A 25,959-nucleotide genomic window follows, 5' to 3' on the forward strand; every position below is an offset into this window, starting at 1 on the left:
ATTGGGAGTTTGGGATTAGTAGATGCAAACTATTATACAGAGAATGGATAAACAACAAGGTCCTACTGTATAGCACAGGGAATTATATTCAATATCCTGTGATAAACCATAATGGAAAAGAATACGAATAAGAATGTATATATATGCATTACTGAATCACTTTGCTGTACAGTAGAAATTAACACAACATTGTAAATCAACTATACTTCATTAAGGTAAATAAATAAATAAAAACCAACCACATACCTGAGGGGCATGATCTATTTATCAATGAACGCTGAAGAACAGTTGCCCCAAAACATATACTGATTGCTTTTAAGTACACCAATTTTAAACTAATTAAATATGTATTTGTATTGAATAATAAGAAATTTTTACATAAATAATAACAAGTTTAAAATTTTAATTTAAAAAGAACAGGAGTTGTTACAACAATGACTGGTATCACGTGACTATTTCAGAAATAAACTGCTCAGGGTTTCTTTGGGCATTTAAGTAATTGGAACTTTTAAAATTTGAAGCTCTATTCAGTACATACTCATTTATTCTTTAAATCAATCCTGTGATGTAAGAAGTAGTATCATCCCCATCTTCAGATGAAGAGCCTACAGTTGAGTAATTTACTCACGACCTAGAAGCTCGTCAGTAGTGGATTTGACATTTAAAGGCAAGCTATTTGACTTTAAAGCCTATGCCCTTATCCACAACCATGCTCATAAGACCTAAAATTAATTAATTCATTCTGGTATTTCAAAGGGGATGAGCGCATTTATGTAAAAAGTTAATTATTAGTGATCTAGAATAGTACTGTCCAATAGAACTCTCTGTGATGATGGCAATGTTCTTTATCTATGCTATCGGCCACTTGAAATAAGACTGAGAAACTGAATTTTTGAATTTGATTTAATGTGGCTAGTGCTACTACACTGAATAGTGCAGCTCTAGAACTCCAAACGTGCTAAACACAGTGCTTGGTTAAGGCAGACACTGCAATAATAGTTTACATACACGACAAGCCACTAGACAACTAATCAGTTAAGTATAGGATATATTACAATCCCCAGGGGACCACTACTTAGTATTTTCTACAAAACCTAAGGAACTAAAATATATTTGGCCTCTCCTAATAGTAGGAACTTAAAATTTAGTCACCTTCGGCTGAATATAAAAGGAAAAGGAATCCCCAAACTGCTTCCACATGAGGAAAACGGAGAGATAGCCTAACATTCATGGTTCTCAAAGTGTGGTCCCCAGACCAGCAGCTGTCAGCATCACCTTTAGAAGTGCAAATTCTCATGTTCCATCCCAGAACCACCGACTTGGCAATCTGTCATTTAACAAGCCCTCCAGATGAGTTTGAAAAATGTTGACATCTGAGAACCATTTTATGAGGAAATCTGGAAATTAACAGTGAGAAAAAGTCCAAAATATCCAACTCTGCTCAAGCAGGTGTCACAAAGACCTTAAAAAGAGAACAGCTGAAGGCAACAGGCTAGAGCTGGCCTCACTCTTACCATTTCCTTAATCACTTGGATTTCTTCACTTTTGACAAGTGGTTTCATGTAATGGAAAAAGAACATGGTTAAGAATTCTGGTCCCAGCCACTGCTGTGCCGTGCTTCCAGTAACAGGGGGTTCTGCTAAGGCAATGATTCTGAAGGAGGGGTGGACAGGAAAAATCGATCTAAAAGGAAAAAAAAAATTTTCAAAACATAACCTTTTATGTTAGAAATTAAGATATGGTAGCTAAAGCCTAGCCAATAATAAGGCTGTACTACAGTTAAAGCTATTATCCAAAGAGCAAGCTTTGAAAAAACAAGTCAGGACACTCTAAAAACCTAAGATTAAAACAAAAGAAGAATCACCAACCATTAATATTTATGATGCACCACATCCACTGATGAAACTCCATCCCTGGTACAAAGCACCGTTTTGGATATGTTGTTATACTTACGATAAATTTTCTCCATAGTCCCTTGAAACATAACCCCAAACAGTCCATATTCATTTCATAGGTCCCCTGTGTTTAGTCAAAATCTCCTGTCTTGCAAGGAACCCACTCTATGTCAACCATAGAAATACCAAGAAGTATGATTCAGGATAAGAAGACTTTTTATAATATAGAAAATTTAAGGAGCATACGGGATTGGATTAAAATTAAACTTTGGATTGGCAATAAGAATACTTAGGTCTTAAAAAGGTAGAGAAAAGTGAACTTCTATATAACTCACTCGTTTGTCATTTTATAGGAAACAATATGATTTTTAAAGTAATCTCTTTGATAAATCTCTGCTAGGGAATCTGAAGATGTAAATATTCTAGGACACACAGAGAAATAAAATAAGACTTCCCATGCTTTGTGAAATGACTTGAGTAGCTTTTGAAGAAGGAGATAGAAATCCTTTATCATGATCTAATCATGAGTAATATCCTCAGTTCTTATCAATTTTCAAAACTGCAGGGCAAATAGACTTTTTGAGGGTTATATCATCCTTGCTGAGAAAGGAGAGGTGAAACTCAAACACTTGCGAAGATCTTCAGAAAAACCAAAATAAAGGGACCTAAATGGCGTTTCTTCATTGCCATTAACTATCATGGTAGAACTCAAGTTATGTGATTGCGCAGTGAAAATATCAGGAGATAGGACATGTGTAGAAAGAATCAAATAAATACTCTGAAGATTTCAGATAAGAAAAAGTCCTCCCAATAGAAAAGGTAGGTCCACTGAGTCCCTGACTGCATGATCTGTAATCTTAGGGGGTGACAGCATAATTTGTAAGTCAGGGAAAAGCAATTTTTAGAAATGGTCATATGAAAAGTCTGGATGAATTCCTAAAAGCTACCAAATACCATTTCATTTCTCTGGGTAGGAAAAAAAAAAAAAAGACTTCCTCAAGCATGGCACAGGGATGATCTGTTCAAAGGAGTTGTTCTAGGAAAAGAGGAAAGGATAACGACACAGATAATGCCTGAAAGTCCTGAGGATAACACGATCACTCATGATTGCTAGTAATTAGACAGTCACCTAACAGAACCTGGACAGAGAAAATTCTATGATCTGAAAGCTAAAAGGAAAGGTTATTCCATTTTCCACTTCTGCTAAGTGATTTGCTATAATCCAGAAAAGTCTGCTTCATGGCCCAGCAACAGATGTTGGATTCATCCTTGATCCTCCTCTCTCCTAGCCGGGACAAAAGAAGGTGGCAGAGACAGAGTCTGCTTATTTGTGCTTTGTTCAAAAGTAAAGCTGCAAATGTAATTTTTAACTCAAGACAGTGAGGGATACTAAATTAGGGAATAAACAAAGCCAAAATCCAATAAGCAAGCCAAAAGAGGAAGTCCAATTTACACCTTAAACCAATAGGTCAGGAAAAGGTACCATAGATGAGCTGTAAATTCAGGCCTAGAAGAACAATTAACATGAAAGCAAGCTAGGTGGTTTTAACTAATATAGGGGGATGGTTATTGCTTATGACATGCATTGTCTGTGGCTTGCTTTCTGGTACTGACTCTAGCAGGGTACCCAAATGAGCTGGATAAAATTAAAGGGGAAAGGGGCTTCCCTGGTAGCGCAGTGGTTGAGAGTCCGCCTGCTGATGCAGGGGACATGGGTTCGTGCCCCGGTCTGGGAAGATCCCACATGCCGCAGAGCGGCTGGGCCCGTGAGCCACGGCCGCTGAGCCTGCGCGTCCGGAGCCTGTGCTCCGCAACGGGAGAGGCCACAACAGTGAGAGGCCCACGTACCACAAAAAAAAAAAAAAAAAAAATTAAAGGGGGCAGTTTGTTAGACAGCTGATGTTGACAGGCAGAGAAGTGTATGCTGACAATAAAAACAGCCATCGAAGTACTGAATAACAGGATGAGAAGGATCTTTTTGTTTGTTAGGATCTCCGCAAAGGCTTCCTTACATATAAATAGGTCATATGGAAAGTCATTTCCTAATGAAGCTAGGTTCTCCAAGCCTGAAAGTTAGAGCAGAGTACGCCTGAGGATCAGCCATGTACTTTCAGGTGATTTGACCTATTGGTGGGTAACACAAAGGCTGAAGCAGTGGTAAATAACTGAGAATTAGGAAATAGCACTATGAAAAGTTAAAATCAAGGTTAACTTCAATTTTACTAGAATTTAACAACAAATAACAAATGAAACTAAAGATATGGATTAACCAGATAAACAGATATTATTTCATAAAGATTAAAAAATTTTAAAGCAAAAGATCTTTTACAAAGACTTAAAAAATTAAAATACTGCGGTCAATATGTTTGTTTGGGGGCATAGGTTTTTAGAGAGTAAAGTACTTTCCAATGCTTCTCAGCAACAAAAAGGAATGGATTACTGATATACGTAACAACATGGAATATCTCAAAATAATTATGCTGAGTGAAAGAAGGTAGGTCCAAAAGAGTAATAAGTGTGTGATTCCATTTATATAAATCTCTAGAAAATACAAGTTATATAGAGTAACAGGAAGCAGATTCCTAGGGGTAGAAGAGGAGGGTGAGAAGGGGAGAGAGAGAGGGATTATAAAGGGGACCAAGGACACTTTGGGGATCGTAGATGTAGTCATTATATTGATTGTGGTGATGGTTTCATAGGTGTATAAAAAAGCCAAAAATTATCAAACCGTATACTTTAAATATGCAGTTTTTAGTATGTCAATTATACCTCAACAGAGCTTTAATAAAACAAAAAATTCAATAAATTTCTATATTTTGAAGGAAATTATATGCTACATTTTTGTCAAATGTGTTTATTAAGGAACTTGAAATCATAATATAGAAGGTTTTTATGAAGATATTAATCATGAACTGGAAGAGGATTTTGTAACTGGCCTTCCACACTATAATACTAATGTTCCAACTCAGAACCTGGAGGTTATGCAGTCCTGTACACAGTCCATATTTCTCCTTTTTTGCAATGTAGCAAACTGCATGGACACACCTAACACATCTTTATACCACACAGTGTCTAGTGTGATGAAAGACAGATGAGAGATAGATAGATGGATGGATAGATAGATAGATAGATAGATAAATGTATTGCTGCTTTTAATAACCACCACTGCAAGAAAATTTTTGAAGACCTTTGGTGGCAAGGACAAAACAAAGATAAGTGATAAGAACTGAGAATAATGGTTTCCCCTTCAAAAGGAGAGCAGCTAGTCTAAATCTGGTCTTGAATGAATTTTTTTTTTACAAGGTTCATTCTTATATCAAATATGTGACACATTTGTGTATAAAAAAGACATAAGCAATACACACAATAATAAGTAATGAGATCCTTCAAAGGCACAGAGCTTAGAACTTTCCCTTGACTGTAAAATGTTTAGCATGATTTTTCAAAATCAGAATTTGCATACAGCGCTTTGTTTTGAAATCAAACACAAAGACTTGGGCATAAAACCCTAGATCTACCTTGAATTTTGTTAAAAATTTATACAGCCTAATTTTCTAGCAAAGAGATCCTGAGGTTTCTGGGGGAGGTAGGAGAGTACCTACCTCGAATGCTTGAATCGTAACTATCTTCAAACATGAGTAAGAGTAAAAGGGTCCAGGGAATGTAACGGATTGAGGATTGTGCCCAATGTCCACTTACCGTTCACAACTGATTAATAAAAACTGGGAGATTATAAACTGTTTTCAATGTTTAATCACAATCAATAAAAATATTCAATAAAAATGGAAAAACATTAGAGCATATATAATTACAACTGAGACTAGGCCCCTAATCTTTATTTCTTCCCTGAGATAACCAGAGGCCTTATTTTTGGTAAAATAAACTATTAGCAATTCATAGAAACTCTCATCCCCCTCATCTAGGCTCTGACCAACAGCAGGAAGGGACACATTTAGCAGCCTATAGTATACTCCCCCTTTCCCCAAAGAAGTTTTCTCATCAAAGTAAGTAGTTCTATTTCGGTCCTTATTTCCTGTGAGAAATGCAGGCATGGTGTCTGGTGTGTGTGGCCATCATGTTATTTCTAACGACCATGTCCACAGTATTCCTGGCGTCTTGCAACAGAAGAAGGAAAGTCTCTAACATTTCTTAAGCTATTTCTTTTTTTTTTTTTAATTTTTATTTATTTATTTATTAATTTTGGCTGTGTTGGGTCTTTGTTTCTGTGCAAGGGCTTTCTCTAGTTGCGGCGAGCAGGGGCCACTCTTCATCGCGGTGCGCGGGCCTCTCACTATCGCGGCCTCTCCCGTTGTGGAGCACAGGCTCCAGATGCGCAGGCTCAGTAGCTGTGGCTCACGGGCCTAGTTGCTCCGCGGCATGTGAGATCTTCCCGGACCGAGGCACGAACCCGCGTCCCCTGCATCGGCAGGCGGACCCTCAACCACTGCGCCACCTGGGAAGCCCTTCTTAAGCTATTTCTAAGGGAACATTAGCTATGTCATTACCTGCAAAGAATACTAAGGAAACGATCAAGGTATATGATCTTGGTGAAGGGTTAGACCCCAATGAAGGTAAGCAAAGGAGTCAAATATAATTGTATAGAAACTGGGTTTCATACTATGAAGCTGAAAGGCTTGGTAGCTCACTGCTAGTAGATGTTAATTATGAGACCCCATGTTATCAGGTTTGTCATTAAAAGCCAAAGTATTACTAATTAGTAGGTTCATAAAAGGAAACATTGCTAGCTCAGAAAGTTATCTAAAACTGGATTCATAGAATTACTTTACCTTGAGTTTTCTAGAATTTATTCTAGGTTAAGATTTATTTATTTTTCAAAAACATTTACTAAGTGACCTACTACGTATCAGGTATTGTGACACTCGAAACAACGAGGTGAAGTATAGAGCAAAACAGAGTCTGGACAACATTGAAGTCCTAGGTTCCAGTTATTTCCTGAGGCCCAAGAGCATCCTTTCCCTTCCTTTGAACATGTGAGATACCCCCAAATTCCTTTTTGCAAGAATTTAAAGTTTTACTTTTGTTGCTCTTACTTGTAGCTACAGGATTCCTGCCAAACACAAATATGAAAATTGTTCCTATCTAAAAGCCAAAAGTCTCTAAATTTATCAAACTGGGTCTAGAGGCAAAGAAGCTTAATTCTGATTTCCTTTCATTCTACCTTTGATATTTTTTCTATCTCAAAATTCCCCACAAAGAAACAAAGCATTAATAGCTGAGTTTACTTAAAGACGAAGACAAATAATAATCACTTTGCTGAACTTCAGTTCTGTGCTTAGGTACAGAATAAAAGGATAGGAGACTTGGGTTATGAGTTTCTAATTTATACTTCAAATACTAATGCCAAGAGTGACATATTAGATACGGACACAATACAGGATCAACTCAGCTAGGTAATGGGTCATATAAGAACAACCCATGAAAAAAATTAATTTTCTCACAGGGTACAAATTTCCCAGTTTTTATGCTATGCTACGTCCTTTCAGTCAAGCTGCCTGCTCTCTACCCAATGAACACAGCCTTGAAAGATATAGTCAAGTGGTTTAAAGGAAGAATCTAACTTTTTCAACCCTAAAAGAGCACATATTTATTCTCAGAAAGACAAAAATGGGCAACAAAATTAAAGCAAGGTTAACCAGGAAAAGGTAAAGAAATTTACTAACAATCCACATCGTCGGAATGAGGCAGATTCTGTAATATGACTGTGTAACAATAAAATAGAGATAAACTGTTTACCATCATAAGAAAATAGTGTTTCTCAGGTTAAAAAAAGGGGGAGTGCTGATAAGGAAAGCAATTAGGCTTTCAACTGGGAGAGAGATTTCAGACAGAGAGGAGAATCCATTTTTAGACATCTCACCTCTGAAAAGTCAATAAAGTCCTGACAAATGGACAGAACGTAAGAGAAAAAAGGAGGTCAGTCCAGGAGGTTCAATATCTAACTGATGAAAATTGCAGAAAGAAAGACCAGAGGAAATGGGGGACGGGTAGTGGAGAGAGATCTAGGATGACATGTACGCTACACATATGGAGAGCAACAAATCCAGATTAGGGCTAGTGAGAACATACCATGGAGAAAGAAGAAATGGACAGAAGATGAAACCGACAGAATACCTGATGTGCCTGAATGTGCCGAGACGAGATTTAGACAACAGAGGAAGTGTCTGGGATGAAAAAGTGATACACAAAAAATAAGGTTGGGAAGAGGAGATCAAGGTGGCAGAGTAGGAGGAAGCTGAGCTCACCTCCCCCACAAACACGTCAAAAATACATCTACAGGGCTTCCCTGGTGGCACAGTGGTTGAGAGTCTGCCTGCCGATGCAGGAGACACGGGTTCATGACCCGGTCCGGGAAGATCCCACATGCTGCAGAATGGCTGGGCCCGTGAGCCATGGCCACTGAGCCTGCGCGTCCAGAGCCTGTGCTCCACAACGGGAGAGGCCACAATAGTGAGAGGCCCGCGTACCACAAAAAAAAAAAAAAAAAAAAAAAAATACATCTACTGGTGGAGCAATGCTCACTGAAAACAAACTGGAGACAGGCAGAAAGACTCTTGTACCCCCAAGGGAAAGATGCACACAGAGTTGGGTAGGAAGGGAAGAGAAGCGATCAGCTTGGGACCTATGCCCCTGAGAGGGGACACAGAGAGGAGGGGGATAACACAGGCTCAGAGATCCTCCCTGGGGAGTGAGCAGTTCGAAACATGTATTAGGCACCTCAGTCCTGGGGTCTGACTCTGGGAAGACAAGTCCGCCTAGCTGGCTTGCAAACCAGTGGGACTTACAGGAGGGCTCTAAGAAACCTAGACCTGCTTGTGAAGACGGCAAACTCACTTGCTGACTCCCGGAAGCAAGGTGGAGGAAGCAGATTGAAACTGCCTGGGGTTCTAGTTGGCTTCCAGAGACCAGCCCAGAGCCCAGCCCAGCCAGCACTAGGCACCCGCTCCAGCCCCTCCAGCTCTAGCTCCACACGAGGGAGAAGCCTGCCTTTGCAGAGCAGAGTGCTTAGCTGTGGGGGATGGAGCTGGCTCAGATCCAGCACAACATCTGAATGGGGTGAGGGTGGCCATACTGGTGTTCGTGGAGGTGCCACATCAGGAGCAGTCTAAAGATCTGACTGGTGTGCTGGGACCTCCCCAGCCCACGTCCCAGCCCAAGCCAAGGGTATGCTCTGGCCCCTCTTGCTCCGACGCTGCTCCTCTCTAGGGCAAAGATGCTGTTGCTGGGAGTGGGGGAGGGAGCACACTTAGAGGGAATGGAACGAGCTCAGACCAGACCCTCAGGGCTTCTGCTCCAGCACATTGGGACCCAACCCTGACTCCACTAGGGCGATGACTGTCACATAGAACAGGAGAAGTCCTGGGCCACACCTGGCTCTGGCTCTAGCCCCTCCATCTCCAGCCCCATCACCTGAAAAGGTGATGGCTGCCAGCACACCCTAGGAAAAGATGTGACCCACGCTCACTTCCTATTCACCTCTCCCACCAAATCCACTGGGAACTGCATAGGGATGCTCCCACACAAGGGCACCCCTTCAAGAATGGGATAGGTAACTGTTTTACCTAATTTCATAGTGACAGAGAAAGTTAAGTAAAATGAGAAGACAGAGTAATTTGTACCAAACGAAAGAATAAGGGAAAAAACCTGAAAAAACAACTAATGAACCAGAAATCAAAAATTTACCATATAAAGAGTTCAAAGCATTAGCAATAAGAATGTTAACTGAACTAAGCAAAAGAATAGATGAACACAGTAATGATTTTAGTAAGGAATTGGAAAATATAAAAAAGAACCAATCAGAGCTGAAGAATGCAATAGCTGAAATGAAAAATACACTAGAAGGAATTAATGGCAGACTATGTGATACAGAAGAATGCATAAGTGATCTTAAAGACAGAATAATGGAAATCACCCAATCAGAGAAACAAAAACTTAAAAAAATTTAAATAAGAATAGTTTAAGGGACCTCTTGGACAACATCAAGTATACTAATATTCATATTATTCATATCCATATTAATATTCATAATAATTATCATATTCATATTCAACCCAGAAGAAGAAGAGAGAGAAAAGGGTGAAAAATGTATTTGATAAAATTATGGCTGAAAAATTCCTGAACCTGAAGAAGGAAACAGACATCCAGGTATAGGAGGCCTAGAGAGTCCCAAACAAGATGAACCCCAAAAGACTCACATCCAGACATATCATAATTAAAATTCCAAAAGTTAAACACAGAATTCTAAACTCAGCAAGAGAAAAAGAGTCACATATAAGGGAACCCCCCTATGGCTATCACGAGATTTTTCTGTAGAAACTTTGCAGACAAGAAGCGAGTGGCGGGAGAGACCTTCAAGATGGCAGAGGAGTAAGACTTGGAGATCATCTTCTTCCCCACAATTACATCAGAAATACAACTACACGTGGAACAACTCCTACAGAACACCTACTGAACGCTGGCAGAAGACCTCAGACCTCCCAAAAGGCAAGAAACTCCCCCATGTACCTGGGTAGGGCAAAAGAAAAAAAAAAAAAAAAGAGAGAGACAAAAGAATAGGGATGGGACCTGCACCTCTGGGAGGGAGCTGTGAAGGAGGAAAGGTTTCCACACACTAGGAAGCCCCTTCACTGGCAGAGATGGAGGGGTGGCGGGGGGGAAGCTTTGGAGTCACGGAGGAGAGCGCAGCAACAGGGGTGCAGAGGGCAAAACGGAGAGATTCCCACACAGAGGATCAGTGGCGACCAGCACTCACCAGCCCAAGAGGTTCCTCTGCTCACCCGCCGGGGCGGGAAGGGGCTGGGAGCTGAGGCTCGGGCTTCGGAAGTCAGATCCCAGGGAGAGGACTGGGGTTGGCTGCGTAAACACAGCCTGAAGGGAGCTAGTGCACCACAGCTAGCCAGGAGGGAGTCTGGGAAAAAGTCTGGAACTGCCTAAGAGGCAAGAGACCACTGTTTCAGGGTGTGTGAGGAGAGGGGATTCAGAGCACCTAATAAACGAGCTCCAGAGACGGGCCCAAGCCACGGCTATCAACGGGCATGAGATGCTAGTGCTGCTGCTGCAGCCACCAAGAAGCCTGTGTGCGAGCACAGGTCACTGTCCACACCTCAGCACCTGGGAGCCTGTGCAGCCCGCCACTGCCAGGGTCCCGTCATCCAGGGACAACTTCCCCAGGAGAACGCACGGCGCCTCAGGCTGGTGCAATGTCAAGACGCTCTCTGCCGCCGCAGGCTCACCCTGCATTCTATACCCCTACCTCCCCCAGGCCTGAGTGAGCCAGAGAACCCTAATCAGCTACTCCTTTAACCCTGTCTGTCTGGGTGGAAACCTCAACATAATGAGGGCGATACATGACAATCCCACAGCCAACATCATTCTCAATGGTGAAAAACTGAAACCATTTCCTCTAAGATCAGGAACAAGACAAGGTTGTCTACTCTCACCACTATCATTCAACATAGTTTTGGAAGTTATAGCAACAGCAATCAGAGAAGGAAAGAAATAAAAGGAATCCAAATCAGAAAACAAGAAGTAAAGCTGTCACTGTTTACAGACGACATGATACTATACATAGAGAATCCTAAAGATGCTACCAGAAAACTACAGCTAATCAATGAATTTGGTAAAGTAGCAGGATATAAAATTAACGCACAGAAATGTCTTGCATTACTATATACTAGTGATGATAAATCTGAAACAGAAATTAAGGAAACAATCCCAATCACCATTGCAACAAAAAGAATAAAATACCTAGGAATAAACTTACCTATTGAGACAAAACACCCGTACTCAGAAAACTATCACACTGATGAAAGAAATCAAAGATGACACAAACAGATGGAGAGATATACCATTTTCTTGGATTGGAAGAATCAACATTGTGAAAATGACTATGCAACCCAAAGCAATCTACAGATTCAATGCAATCCCTATCAAACTACCAGTGGCATTTTTCAGAGAACTAAAACAAAAAATTTCACAACTTGTATAGAAACACAAAAGACCCCAAATAGCCAAAGAAATCTTGAAATAGAAAAATGCAGCTGGAGGAATCAGGCTCCTGGACTTCAGACTATACTACAAAGCTACAGTAATCAAGACGGAATGGTACCGGCACAAAAACAGAAATATAGGTCAATGGAACAGGATAGAAAGCCCAGAGATAAACCCACGCACATATGGTCACCTTATCTTTGATAAAGTAGGAAAGACTATACAATGGAGAAAAGACAGCCTCTTCACTAAGTGCTGCTGGGAAAACTGGACAGCTACATGTAAAAGAATAAAATTAGAACACTCCCTAACACCATACACAAAAATAAACTCAAAATGTATTAAAGACCTAAATGTAAGGCCAGACAGTATTAACCTTGTAGAGGAAAACATAGGCAGAACACTCTATGACATAGTTCACAGCAAGATCCTTTTTGACCCACTGCCTAGAGAAATGTAAATAAAAACAAAAATAAACAAATGGGACCTAATGAAACTTAACAGCTTTTTCACAGCAAAGGAAACCATAACCAAGAAGAAAAGACAACCCTCAGAATGGGAGAAAATACTTGCAAATGAAGCAACTGAAAAAGGATTAATCTCCAAAATTTACAAGCAGCTCACGCAGCTCAATATCAAAAAACAAACAACCCAATCCAAAAATGGGCAGAAGACCTAAATAGACATTTCTCCAAAGAAGATATAGATTGCCAGGAACACAGGAAAGGATGCTCAACATCACTATCATTAGAGAAATGCAAATCAAAACTACAGTGAGGGGCTTCCCTGGTGGCGCAGTGGTTGGGAGTCCGCCTGCCGATGCAGGGGACACGGGTTCGTGCCCCGGTCCGGGAGGATCCCGCATGCCGCGGAGTGGCTGTGCCCGTGAGCCATGGCCGCTGAGCCTGTGCATCTGGAGACTGTTGCTCCGCAGCGGGAGAGGACACAGCGGTGGGAGGCCCACGTACCGCAAAAACAACAACAACAACAAAAAAAAAAAAACTACAGTGAGGTATCACCTCACACCAGTCAGAATGGCCATCATCAAAAAAATCTACAAACAATAAATGCTGGAGAGGGAGGGTGTGGATATAAGGGAACCCTCTTGCACTGTTGGTGGGAATGAAAATTGATACAGCCACTATGGAGAACAGTATGGAGGTTCCTTAAAAAACTAAAAATAGGACTACCGTATGTCCCAGCAATCCCACTACTGGGCATATACCCTGGGAAAACCATAATTCAAAAAGAGTCATGTTCCCCAATGTTCACTGCAGCTCTATTTACAATAGCCAGGACATGGAAGCAGCCTAAGTGTCCATCGACAGATGAATGGATAAATAAGATGTGGCCCATATATACAGTGGAATATTACTCAGCCATAAAAAGAAACGAAATTGAGTTATTTATAATGAGGTAGATGGACCTAGAGTCTGTCATACAGAGTGAAGTAAGTCAGAAAGAGAAAAGCAAATACCGTATGCTAACATATATATATGGAATGTAAAAAAAAAAAAATTGTCATGAAGAACCTAGGGGCAAGACAGGAATAAAGACACAGACCTACTAGAGAATGGACTCGGCGATATGGGGAGGGGTAAGGGTAAGCTGGGACAAAGTGAGAGAGTGGCATGGACATATATACACTACTAAACATAAAATAGATAGCTAGTGGGAAACAGCCGCATAGCAGAGGGAGATCAGCTCGGTGCTTTGTGACCACCTAGAGGGGTGGGATAGGGACGGTGGGAGGGAGGGCAATGCAAGAGGGAAGAGATATGGGGACATATGTATATGTATAACTGATTCACTTTGTTATAAACAGAAACTAACACACCATTGTAAAGCAATTATACTCCAATAAAGATGTTAAAAAAATTAGTCTGCATAACAAGTTGGTGTAAAGGTAACAATAATTCATAATTATAACAACAACAACAAAAAAGAATGAAATACTGCCATTTGCAGCAATGTAAATGAACCTAGAGAATATTATGTTAAGTGAAATAAGTCAGGCAAAGAAAGACAAATACTGTATGTTTTCACTTATATATGGAATCTAAAAAAACCCAAAAAATACAAAATAAAAAAACCAAACAAATAAACAAAAACAGACTCACAGACAGAGATGAAACTATCGGTTACCAGTGGGGAGAGGAAGCGGGGAGGAGCAAGATGGGGATAGAAGATTAAGATGTACAAACTACTATGTATAAAATAAAATATAAGGATATATTGTACAGCACAGGCAATATAGCCAACAATTTATAATAACTTGGAATGGAGTATAATCTATAAAAATATTGAATTACTTTGTTGTACACCTGAAACTAAAATTGTAAATCAACTATATTTCAATAAACACACGCGCGCGCACACACACACACACACACACACACACACACACAAAGTATCTGTATGATAGCTGAATACTTACTAGTTGTCTTAAAAAAAAAAATTCAAGCTCTTTGTTTCCTGGTGCGTGAGGAGAGGGGATTAAGAGCGCTGCTTAAAGGAGCTCCAGAGACGGGCGCGAGCCACGTCTAACAGCGCGGACCCCAGAGACGGGCATGAGACACTAAGGCTGCTGTTGCCGCCACCAAGAAGGCTGTGTGCGAGCACAGGTCACTATCCACACCTCCCTTCCGGGGAGCCTGTGCAGCCCGCCACTGCCAGGGTCCCGGGATCCAGGGACAACTTCCCTGGGAGAACGCACGGCGGGCCTCAGGCTGGTGCAACGTCGTGTTGGCCTCTGCTGCCGCAGGCTCGCCCCGCACTCCGTGCCCCTCCCTCCCCTGGCCTGAGTGAGCCGGAGTCCCCGAATCAGCGGCTCCTTTAACCCTGTCCTGTCTGAGCGAAAAACAGACGCCCTCCAGCGACCTACACGCAGAGGTGGGGCCAAATGCAAAGCTGAACCCCGGGAGCTGTATGAACAAACAAGAGAAAGGCAAATCTCTCCCAGCAGCCTCAGGAGCAGCGGATTAAATCTCCACAATCAACTTGATGTACCCTGCATCTGTGGAATACCTGAATAGACAACGAATCATTCCAAATTGAGGAGGTGGACTTTGAGAGCAAGATTTATACTTTCTTCCCCTTTTCCTCTTTTTGTGAGTGTGTATGTGTATGCTTCTGTGTGAGATTTTGTCTGTATAGCTTTGCTTTCACCATTTGTCCTAGGGTTCTATCTGTCCGTTTTTGTTTTTTTTTACTTAAAAGAAATTTTTTTTCTTAATAATTATTTTTTTATTTTAATAACTATTTTAGTTTACCTTACTTTATTTTCTTTTCTTTTATCTGTTTTCTTTCTTTCTTTCTACTTTTACTCCCTTTTATTCTGAGCCATGTGGATGAAAGGCTCTTGGTGCTGCAGCCAGGAGTCAGTGCTGTGCCTCTGGGGTGGGAGAGCCAACTTCAGGACACTGGTCCACAAGAGACCTCCCAACTCCACATAATATCAAACAGCAAAAATCTCCCAGAGATCTCCATCTCACACCAACACCCAGCTTCACTCAACAACCAGCAAGCTACACTGCTGGACACCCTATTCCAAACAACTAGCAAGACAGGAACACAACCCCACCGACTAGCAGAGAGGCTGCCTAAAATCATAATAAGTCCACAGACACCCCAAAACACACCACCAGACATGGACCTGCCCACCAGAAAGACAAGATCCAGCCTCATCCAGCATAACACAGGCACTAGTCCCCTCCACCAGGAAGCCTACACAACCCACTGAACCAACCTTAGACACTGGGGACAGACACCAAAATCAACGGGAGCTAAAAACGTGCAGCCTGCAAAAAGGAGACCCCAAACACAGTAAGATAAGCAAAATGAGAAGACAGAAAAACACACAGCAGATGAAGGAGCAAGATAAAAACCCACCAGACCTAATAAATGAAGAGGAAATAGGCAGTCTACTTGAAAAAGAATTCAGAGTAATGATAGTAAAGATGATCCAAAACCTTAGAAATAGAATAGACAAAATACAAGGAACATTTAACAAGGAACTAGAAGAACTAAAGATGAAACAAACAACAATGAACAACACAAAAATGAAATTAAAAATACTCTAGAAGGGATCAATAGCAGAATAACTGAGGCAGAAGAACGGATAAGTGACCTGGAACATAAACTAGTGGAAATAACTACTGCAGAGCAGAATAAAGAAAAAAGAATGAAAAGAACTCAGGACAGTCTCAGAGACCTCTGGGACAACATTAAACGCACCAACAGTTGAATTATAGGGGTTCCAAAAAAGAAGATAAAAAGAAAGGGACTGAGAAAATATTTGAAGAGATTATAATTGAAAACTTCCCTAATATGGGAAAGGAAATAGTTAATCAAGTCCAGGAAGCACAGCGAGTCCCATACAGGATAAATCCAACAAGAAACACTCCAAGACACATATTAATCAAACTATCAAAAATTAAATACAAAGAAAACATATTAAAAGCAGCAAGAGAAAAACAACAAATAACACACAAGGGAATCCCCATAAGGTGAACAGCTGATCTTTCAGCAGAAACTCTGCAAGCCAGAAGGGACTGGCAGGACATATTTAAAGTGATGAAGGAGAAAACCCTACAACCAAGATTACTCTACCCAGCAAGAATCTCATTCAGATTTGATGGCGAAATTAAAATCTTTACAGACAAGCAAAAGCTGAGAGAGTTCAGCACCACCAAACCAGCTTTGTAACAAATGCTAAAGGATCTTCTCTGGGCAAGAAACACAAGAGAAGGAAAAGAACTACAATAACAAACCCAAAACAAATAAGAAAATGGGAATAGGAACATACATATTGATAGTTACCTTAAATGAAATGGATTAAATGCTCCCACCAAAAGACACAGAATGGCTGAATGGATACAAAAACAAGACCCATATATACGCTGTCTACAAGAGACCCACTTCAGACCAGACACATACAGACTGAAAGTGAGGGGATGGAAAAAGATATTCCATGCAAATGGAAACCAAAAGAAAGCTGGGATAGCAATTCTCATATCAGACAAAGTAGACTTTAAAATAAAGACTATTAGAAGAGGCAAAGATGGAAGCTACATAATGATCAAGGGATCGATCCAAGAAGAAGATATAACAACTGTAAATATTTATGCACCCAACATACGAGCACCTCAATACATAAGGCAAATACTAACAGCCATAAAAGGGGAAATCGACAGTAACACATTCATAGTAGTGGACTTTAACACCCCACTTTCACCAATGGACAGATCATCCAAAATGAAAATAAATAAGGAAACAAAGGGTTTAAATGACACATTAAACAAGATGGACTTAATTGATTTTTATAGGACATTCCATCCAAAAACAACAGAATACACTTTCTTCTCAAGTGCTCATGGAACATTCTCCAAGATACACCATATCGTGGGTCACAAATCAAGCCTTGGTAAATTTAAGAAAATTGAAATTGTATCAAGTATCTTTCTGACCACAAGGCTATGAGACTAGACATCAATTACAGGAAAAAATCTGTAAAAAATACAAACACATGGAGGCTAAACAATACACTACTAAATAACCAAGAGATCACTGAAGAAATCAAAGAAGAAATCAAAAAATACCTAGAAACAAATGACAATGAAAACATGACGACCCAAAACCTGTGGGATGCAGCAAAAGCAGTTCCAAGAGGGAAGTTTATAGCAATACAATCCTACCTTAAGAAACAGGAAACATCTCGAAAAAACAACCTAACCTTGCACCTAAAACAATCAGAGAAAGAAGAAAAAAAAAACCCAAAGTTAGCAGTAGGAAAGAAATCATAAAGATCAGATCAGAAATAAATGAAAAAGAAATGAAGGAAATGATAGCAAAGATCAATAAAACTAAAAGCTGGTCCTTTGAGAAGATAAGTAAAATTGATAAAGCATTAGCCAGACACATCAAGAAAAAAGGGAGAAGACTCAAATCAATAGAATTAGAAATGAAAAAGGAGAGGTAACAACTGAGACTGCAGATATACAAAAGATCATGAGAGATTACTCCAAGCAACTCTATGGCAATAAAATGGACAACCTGGAAGAAATGGACAAATTCTTAGAAAGGCACAACCTGCCAAGACTGAATCAGGAAGAAATAGAAAATATGAATAGACCAATCACAAGCACTGAAATTGAAACTGTGAATAAAAATCTTCCAACAAACAAAAGACCAGAACCAGATGGCTTCACAGGCGAATTCTATCAAACATTTAGAGAAGAGCTAACACCTATCCTTCTCAAACTCTTCCAAAATATAGCAGAGGGAGGAACACTGCCAAACACATTCTACAAGGCCACCATCACCCTGATACCAAAACTGGACAAAGATGTCACAAAGAAAGAAAACTACAGGCCAATATCACTGATGAACATAGATGCAAAAATACTCAACAAAATACTAGCAAACAGAATCCAACAGCACATTAAAAGGATCATACACCATGATCAAGTGGGGTATATTCCAGGAATGCAAGGATTCTTCAATATACGCAAATCAATCAACGTGATACACCATATTAACAAATTGAAGGAGAAAAACCATATGGTCATCTCAATAGTTTCAGAGAAAGCGTTCGACAAAGTTCAACATGCATTTATGATAAAAACCCTCCAGAAAGTAGGCATAGAGGGAACTTTCCTCAATATAATAAAGGCCATATATGACACACCCACAGCCAACATCATCCTCAATGGTGAAAAACTGAAACCATTTCCACTAAGATCAGGAACAAGACAAGGTTGCCCACTCTCACCACTCTTATTCAACATAATTTTGGAAGTTTTAGCCACAGCAATCAGAGAATAAAAGGATATAAAAGGAATCCAAATGGGAAAAGATGTAAAGCTGTCACTGTTTGCAGATGACATGATACTATACACAAAGAATCCTAAAGATGCTACCAGAAAACTACTAGAGCTCATCAATGAATGTGGTAAAGTGGCAGGATACAAAATTAATGCACAGAAATCTCTGGCATTCCTATACACTAATGATGAAAAATCTGAAAGTGAAATCAAGAAAACACTCCCATTTACCATTGCAACAAAAAGAATAAAAGATCTAGGAACAAACCTACCTAAGGAGACAAAAGGCCTGTAGGCAGAAAATTATAAGACACTGATGAACGAAATTAAAGATGATACTAATAGATGGAGAGATATACCATGTTCTTGGATTGGAAGAATCAACACTGTGAAAATGACAATACTACCCAAAGCAATCTACAGATTCAATGCAATCCCTATCAAACTACCACTGGCATTTTTCACAGAACTAGAACAAAAAATTGCACAATTTGTATGGAAACACAAAAGACTCCGAATAGCCAAAGCAATCTTGAGAACGAAAAACGGAGCTGGAGGAATCAGGATCCCAGACTTCACACTATACTACAAAGCTAGAGTAATCAGGACTGTATGGTACTGGCACAAAAACAGACAGATAGATCAATGGAACAGTGTAGAAAGCCCAGGGATAAACCCACGCACGTATGGTCACTTTATCTTTGATAAAGGAGGCAGGAATTTACAGTGGAGAAAGGACAGCCTCTTCAGTTAGTGGGGCTGGGAAACTGGACAGGTACATGTAAAAGTATGAGATTAGATCACTTCGTAACACCATACACAAAAATAAGCTCATAATGGATTAGACACCTAAATGTAAGGCCAGAAACTATCAAACTCTTAGAGGAAAACATAGGCAGAACACTCTATGACATAAATCAGAGCAAATTCCTTTTTGACACACCTCCTAGAGAAATGGAAATAAAAACAAAAATAAACAAATGGGACCTAATGAAACTTCAAAGCTTTTGTACAGCAAAGGAAACCATAAACAAGACCAAAAGGCAACCCTCAGAATGGGAGAAAATATTTGCAAATGAAGCAACTGACAAAGGATTAATCTCCAAAATTTATAAGCAGCTCATGCAGCTCAATGAGAAAAAAACAAACAACCCAATCCAAAAATGGGCAGAATACCTAAATAGACATTTCTCCAAAGAAGATATACAGACTGCCAACAAACATATGGAAGAATTCTCAACATCGTTAATCATTAGAGAAATGCAAATCAAAACTACAATGAGATATCATCTCACACCAGTCAGAATGGCCATCATCAAAAAATCTAGAAACAATAAATGCTGGAGAGGGTGTGGAGAAAAGGGAACACTCTTGCACTGATGGTGGGAATGTGAATGTGAATTGGTACAGCCACCATGGAGAACAGTATGGAGGTTCCTTAAAAAACTACAAATATGACCCAGCAATCCCACTACTGGGTATATACCCTGAGAAAACCATATTTCAAAAAGAGTCATGTACCAAAATGTTTATTGCAGCTCTATTTACAATAGCCAGGAGTTGGAAACAACCTAAGTGTCCATCATCGGATGAATGGATAAAGATGATGTGACATATATATACAATGGAACATTACTCAGCCATAAAAAGAAACGAAATTGAGCTATTTGTAATGAGGTGGATGGACCTAGAGTCTGTCATACAGAGTGAAGTAAGTCAGAAAGAGAAAGACAAATACCGTACGCTACCACATATATATGGAATTTAAGAAAAAAAATATGTCATGAAGAACCTAGGGGTAAGACAGGAATAAAGACACAGACCTACTAGAGAATGGACTTGAGGATATGGCGAGGGGGAAGGGTAAGCTGTGACAAAGTGAGAGAGTGGCATGGACATATATACACTACCAAACGTAAAATAGATAGCTAGTGGGAAGCAGCCGCATAGCACAGGGAGATCAGCTAGGTGCTTTGTGACCACCTAGAGGGATGGGTTAGGGAGGGTCGGAGGGAGGGAGACGCAAGAGGGAAGAGATATGGGAACATATGTATATGTATAACTGATTCACTTTGTTTAAAGCAGAAACTAACACACCGTTGTAAAGCAATTATACTCCAATAAAGCTGTAAAAAAAAAATAAAAATTCAAGCCAATTTGTAAAGCTTGTTTTTTTGGTGCAAATAAAGTATAAACTACCTGTTTACATTTGCCAACGTTTTAAAGCACGTGCCTTCACTAATAAATCTCTGTGAGGTAACAAGAAAAAAAGAAAAGCGGGTCACTTCCTCATCTTTGTTCCCACAACATTATGTAGAGATCTCTATTGTAAGATTTAAAGGTTGCATTTTAATTGTTTATTTCTATATCTACCTCTCTTCATATGCAGGCAATTACTAACTTCAGGAAAAACAAAATGCATATAAGAAAAGAAAAACAACTGTAGTTTACTGAATGGTTCAGCTGTGTACAGTCCTTGTGCCATGATAATAATGCAAACACTGAATGAAGTTCTAAACAAAATGATTACCTAATATTTAGGAAAAATGGGAGATAGGAAGTATGTATGTGTAGTGGGCAGAGGGATGGTGAAAGAGAGCTAAACTGTAATTTTCCATAGTAGGAAATCAATAGACAATGCCTGACACTGAAAAGTAAATCAAAAAATGTCAATGAAAGTATATTGTTTAGTGATATGGAGGTAAATATCAAAAGAAACAGCTCAGAGTTGAAAGTGGTAGCCTCTGAGGAACAGGAAACAGGAAAGTGTCCCAGGACAGATAACAGAGAACTGGCATCTTTCATTAAAAGCCTTGAAAACTATCTGGATCAAATTTCAGGCATATTTAACAATTGTTTAAAAAAACAAAAACTCAAATAAAAATTTAAAAATAAGCGAAGGAAACTAAGCAGCACTCTGATCTGTCTCCACCTGTTCAGAGTGACTTCTGAGACAGAACTGAGCTGGGTTTCTGTTCATGGGAGTGATGAGAATCAGTAGCGATGAAGACAGGCCACTTCGAGAAGGAAGGACTACTAACCAGTCTGAGCCAAATCCTGAACGTGAAGCTAAGGGCCACTTTGTTCCTGAAAGTGTTTTCATTTGTAAAACTGCTTATGACCATTAGGGAGAACTTGGGTTCTTTTCATAGGAAACGGTTGTCATTTCCTGGACATTTGGCTAGAAGACACCGCTCCCTAAGTCCTAAGGGAAACCAATGGGCAGTCTTGCTGATAGTTAGTGCCCAATTACTTCGATTCATCTCCTTGAAAATACAACTGTTCCCTGATGCGTGATGTAAATAATGTGCAGTAGCTGAATGTTATAATTCCCAGGTATGATATGAGAGGGATCCTTATTATTTGCTTCCCTAAACACTCAACCAAACCACCTACTGGGGTAGAGGAATCTGATGATAGGCACCTCAGAAGCATAAATAGCTGTGTAATCAAGTGAATTTTTAAATAACTTATACAGAGATAGTAAGATTTAATATTTCCACTCTAGAAAAAAATTCCAAGGAAAGTTTTAAAAATTCTCCTTAAAACATAATCACAATAAGAAATATATGTAATTATCATTTGTAGGATTTTATTGTTTTAAATATGGCAGCAAGCCCTTTTGGGGAAGGGGGAGCTACAATCAAATAAGATTCAATTAAGTAAATAGGAATTCCCCAAAGTAACAATCTCTAATTACATGAAAATATCCATGGAAATGTGATGAGACAGAAAATTACTTATAATTGCTAAACCTCCTCTAAAGGAAAGTATAGTGTGCAGCTCAAAGAAATACTTTCTTTTTAATTTCTTAATTTGAAATTTTTCAAACCCATAGAAAATTTGAAAGAATAGAATATGAACACCCATATATCCTTCACCTAGATTTCACCAGTTGTTAAGATTTTACCACTTTGTGTTCTCACTCTCCCTTGCTCTTTGTGGTGTGTGTATTTGTTACCATTCATCATGTCTTTTTTTTCCCTGAAACATTTGGAAGTTGTAGAAATCTTTTCATTTTATCCGTTAAATATTTCAGCATACAGCTCCTAGGAATAGAAATATTCTCCTTGCAAAAAAATCAATAGACAGAAACCTCAATTAAGTAGTCGGAAGGCCAGAAGTGGGAGCTCCCATGCCCTGTGACAGTAGCAGAGCCCAACAGGAAGAAGAAAAACTTCCTTTTCTTGCCTGGCAAGAGCTCAGCCAATGAGAGACTAGCAGGACTCAGCCAATGTAAAGCCACTACACTTTGAACTCTCAATTCCTCCAATGGATTCTTTGTTCACTATAGCTCTCCCGACTTCCGTTTTCCCTTTTAGAAGAGTCCTTCCTCCTCTTCTTGTTGCATAAGGACTTGCACGTGGCTTGCCATGGTTAGCGATCCTAAACTGCAGTTCTTTGTTGATCTTGAATAAACACATTTTTGCTGGAGAAACAATTCGAGTCTATTTGTTTTAGGTCAACCCCCTCATAAACACAGTACCATTATGGTACCTAAGAAAATTAATATTAATTCAATATCATTTACACTTTCTCAATTGTCCTAAAATGTCTTTTACAGCTGTTTTCATTTCATCTCCTGATCCAGGATCCAATCCAATCTCATACATTGAATTTGGTTGTTACAGCTCCAGAAGGAATGTTAAAATAAGGCACAAAGGGTAATCTTGCAACAGATGACAAACCCCAGAAATCACAGATCACTTCCCAGGATGGTAGGCCCAGTTAACTGTGAGGCTCCCTTTTTGTTTTTTCTGAAGTGATACAAAGTTTGGGGCCAATTTTGAATTGCTCCGGACAGCAGAAGAGGGATTATCTTCTTAAAACTAATGCTCTTATAAAATGTTTAACCCCTTATGTAACATAAGGCTGAAAGTACAGAGTACATCTCGGATAGCAAACTCAAGCATTAAAAAGTGCCAAAACATGATCTTGTCTAGGACGCCAAATTATTAAGCTGTTCAAAGATATCTTGGATTCACCCTATGTTTAGAAGAATAATTTTTAAAAAGGTACACTTGACGATAAGAATAACAGTACTATACCCCAAATTACCTCTTCTGTAGCTGCTCATCAGACATTTGCAGCTCCTCCTTTAAACGCATATACCGGTCTTCTCTCAGCAGCCTAGAGCCATCATAGAGGCTTAGCTCTCGGTCATGGATCAATCTAATGGGATAGGGGAAGGTCAGCAAACAATCAGTTTTGAACACTGAAGTTATTAGAGGTAGCATCAGTCAGTTAATATTTTAGTCATATGTATTATTACTGGCAATTGAATCTAGCAATTTTGTTAAATGCACCTTTCGAAATTTTAAGTTGGCTAGTGCTGTTATACTTGGCAAAAACTGCTGGTTTCTGTACTGGAGGACAGTAGTCATGGTTACTAGATGTGAATAGGGAGGAGGAGGAGGAGGAGCTAGAAAGGGGAAGAAGGAAGGAAATGAAAAGAAACAGCTTATTGGTAAAGTAGCAGGATACAAAATTAATGCATAGAAATCTTGCATTCCTATACATTGATAATGAAAAATCTGAAAGAGAAATTAAGGAAACACTCCCATTTACCACTGCAACAAAAAGAATAAAATACCTAGGAATAAACCTACCTAAGGAGACAAAAGACCTGTATGCAGAAAACTACAAGATATTGATGAAAGAAATTAAAGATGATACCAACACATAGAGAGATATACCATGTTCTTGGGTTGGAAGAATCAACATCGTGAAAATGACGATACTACCCAAAGCAATCTACAGATTCAATGCAATCCCTATCAAACTACCAGTGGCATTTTTCACAGAACTAGAACAAAAAATTGCACAATTTGCATGGAAACACAAAGGACCCCAAATAGCCAAAGCAATCTTGAGAAAGAAAAACAGAGCTGGAGGAATCAGGCTCCTGGACTTCAGACTATACTACAAAGCTACAGTAATCAAGACAGTATGGTACTGGCACAAAAACAGAAATATAGGTCAATGGAACAGGATGGAAAGCCCAGAGATAAACCCATGCACATATGGTCATCTTATCTTTGATAAAGGAGGTAAGAATACACAATGGAGAAAACACAGCGTCTTCAATAAGTGGTTCTGGGAAAACTGGACAGCTACATGTAAAAGAATGAAATTAGAACACTCCCTAACACCATACACAAAAATAAACTCAAAATGTATTAAAGACCTAAATGTAAGTCCAGACACTATAAACCTTATAGAGGAAAACATAGGCACAACACTATATGACATAAATCACAGCAAGATCCTTTTTGACCCACCTCCTAGAGAAATGGAAACTAAAAACAAAAGTAAACAAATGGGACCTAATGAAACTTAAAAACTTTTGCACAGCAAAGGAAACCATAACCAAGACAAAAAGACAACCCTCAGAATGGGAGAAAATATTTGCAAATGAAGCAACTGACAAAGGATTAATCTCCAAAATTTACAAGCAGCTCATGCAGCTCAATAACAAAAAATCAAATAACCCAATCCAAAAATGGGCAGAAGATCTAAATAGACATTTCTCCAAAGAAGATATACAGATTGCCAACAAACACATGAAAGGATGCTCAACATCACTAATCATTAGAGAAATGCAAATCAAAACTACAATGAGGTATCACCTCACACCAGTCAAATGGCCATCATCAAAAAATCTACAAACAATAAATGCTGGAGAGGGTATGGAGAAAAGGGAACCCTGTTGCACTGTTGGTGGGAATGTAAATTGATACAGCCACTGTGGAGAACAGTATGGAGGTTCCTTAAAAAACTGCAAAGAGAACTACCATACGACCCAGCAATCCCGCTACTGGGCATATACCCTGAGAAAACTATAATCCAAAAAGAGTCATGTACCACAATGTTCACTGCAGCTCTACCTACAATAGCCAGGACATGGAAGCAGCCTAAGTGTCCATCAACAGATGAATGGATAAAGAAGATGCGGCACATATATACAATGGAATATTACTCAGCCATAAAAAGAAACAAAATTGAGTTATTTGTAGTGAGGTGGATGGACCCAGAGACTGTCATACAGAGTGAAGTAATTCAGAAAGAGAAAAACAAATACCGTACCCTAACACATATATATGGAATATAAAGAAAACAACAAAAAAATGGTTATGAAGAACCTAAGGGCAAGACAGGAATAAAGACGCAGACGTAGAGAATGGACTCAAGGACACAGGGAGGGGGAGGGGTAAGCTGGGATGAAGTGAGAG

The 25,959-nt window shown here is 39.5% G+C and overlaps 1 protein-coding gene across 7 annotated transcripts in view; it reads right to left on the minus strand.

The window, feature by feature from the left end:
• Nucleotides 1-25,959, minus strand: part of VWA8 (von Willebrand factor A domain containing 8) — a 369,572-nt gene that overhangs the window by 231,997 nt on the left and 111,616 nt on the right. For all 7 annotated transcript variants that reach the window (XM_067713438.1, XM_067713439.1, XM_067713440.1 and 4 more), the window contains exons 14-15: nt 23,786-23,899; nt 1,515-1,683 (exon numbers count right to left, since the gene is read on the minus strand). In XM_067713438.1, the coding sequence (XP_067569539.1) occupies nt 1,515-1,683; nt 23,786-23,899 (283 nt within the window). The remainder of the gene's footprint in view (nt 1-1,514; nt 1,684-23,785; nt 23,900-25,959) is intronic.

This window comes from Pseudorca crassidens, chromosome 18, assembly GCF_039906515.1.
Source record: "Pseudorca crassidens isolate mPseCra1 chromosome 18, mPseCra1.hap1, whole genome shotgun sequence".
Classification (NCBI taxonomy): domain Eukaryota; kingdom Metazoa; phylum Chordata; class Mammalia; order Artiodactyla; family Delphinidae; genus Pseudorca; species Pseudorca crassidens.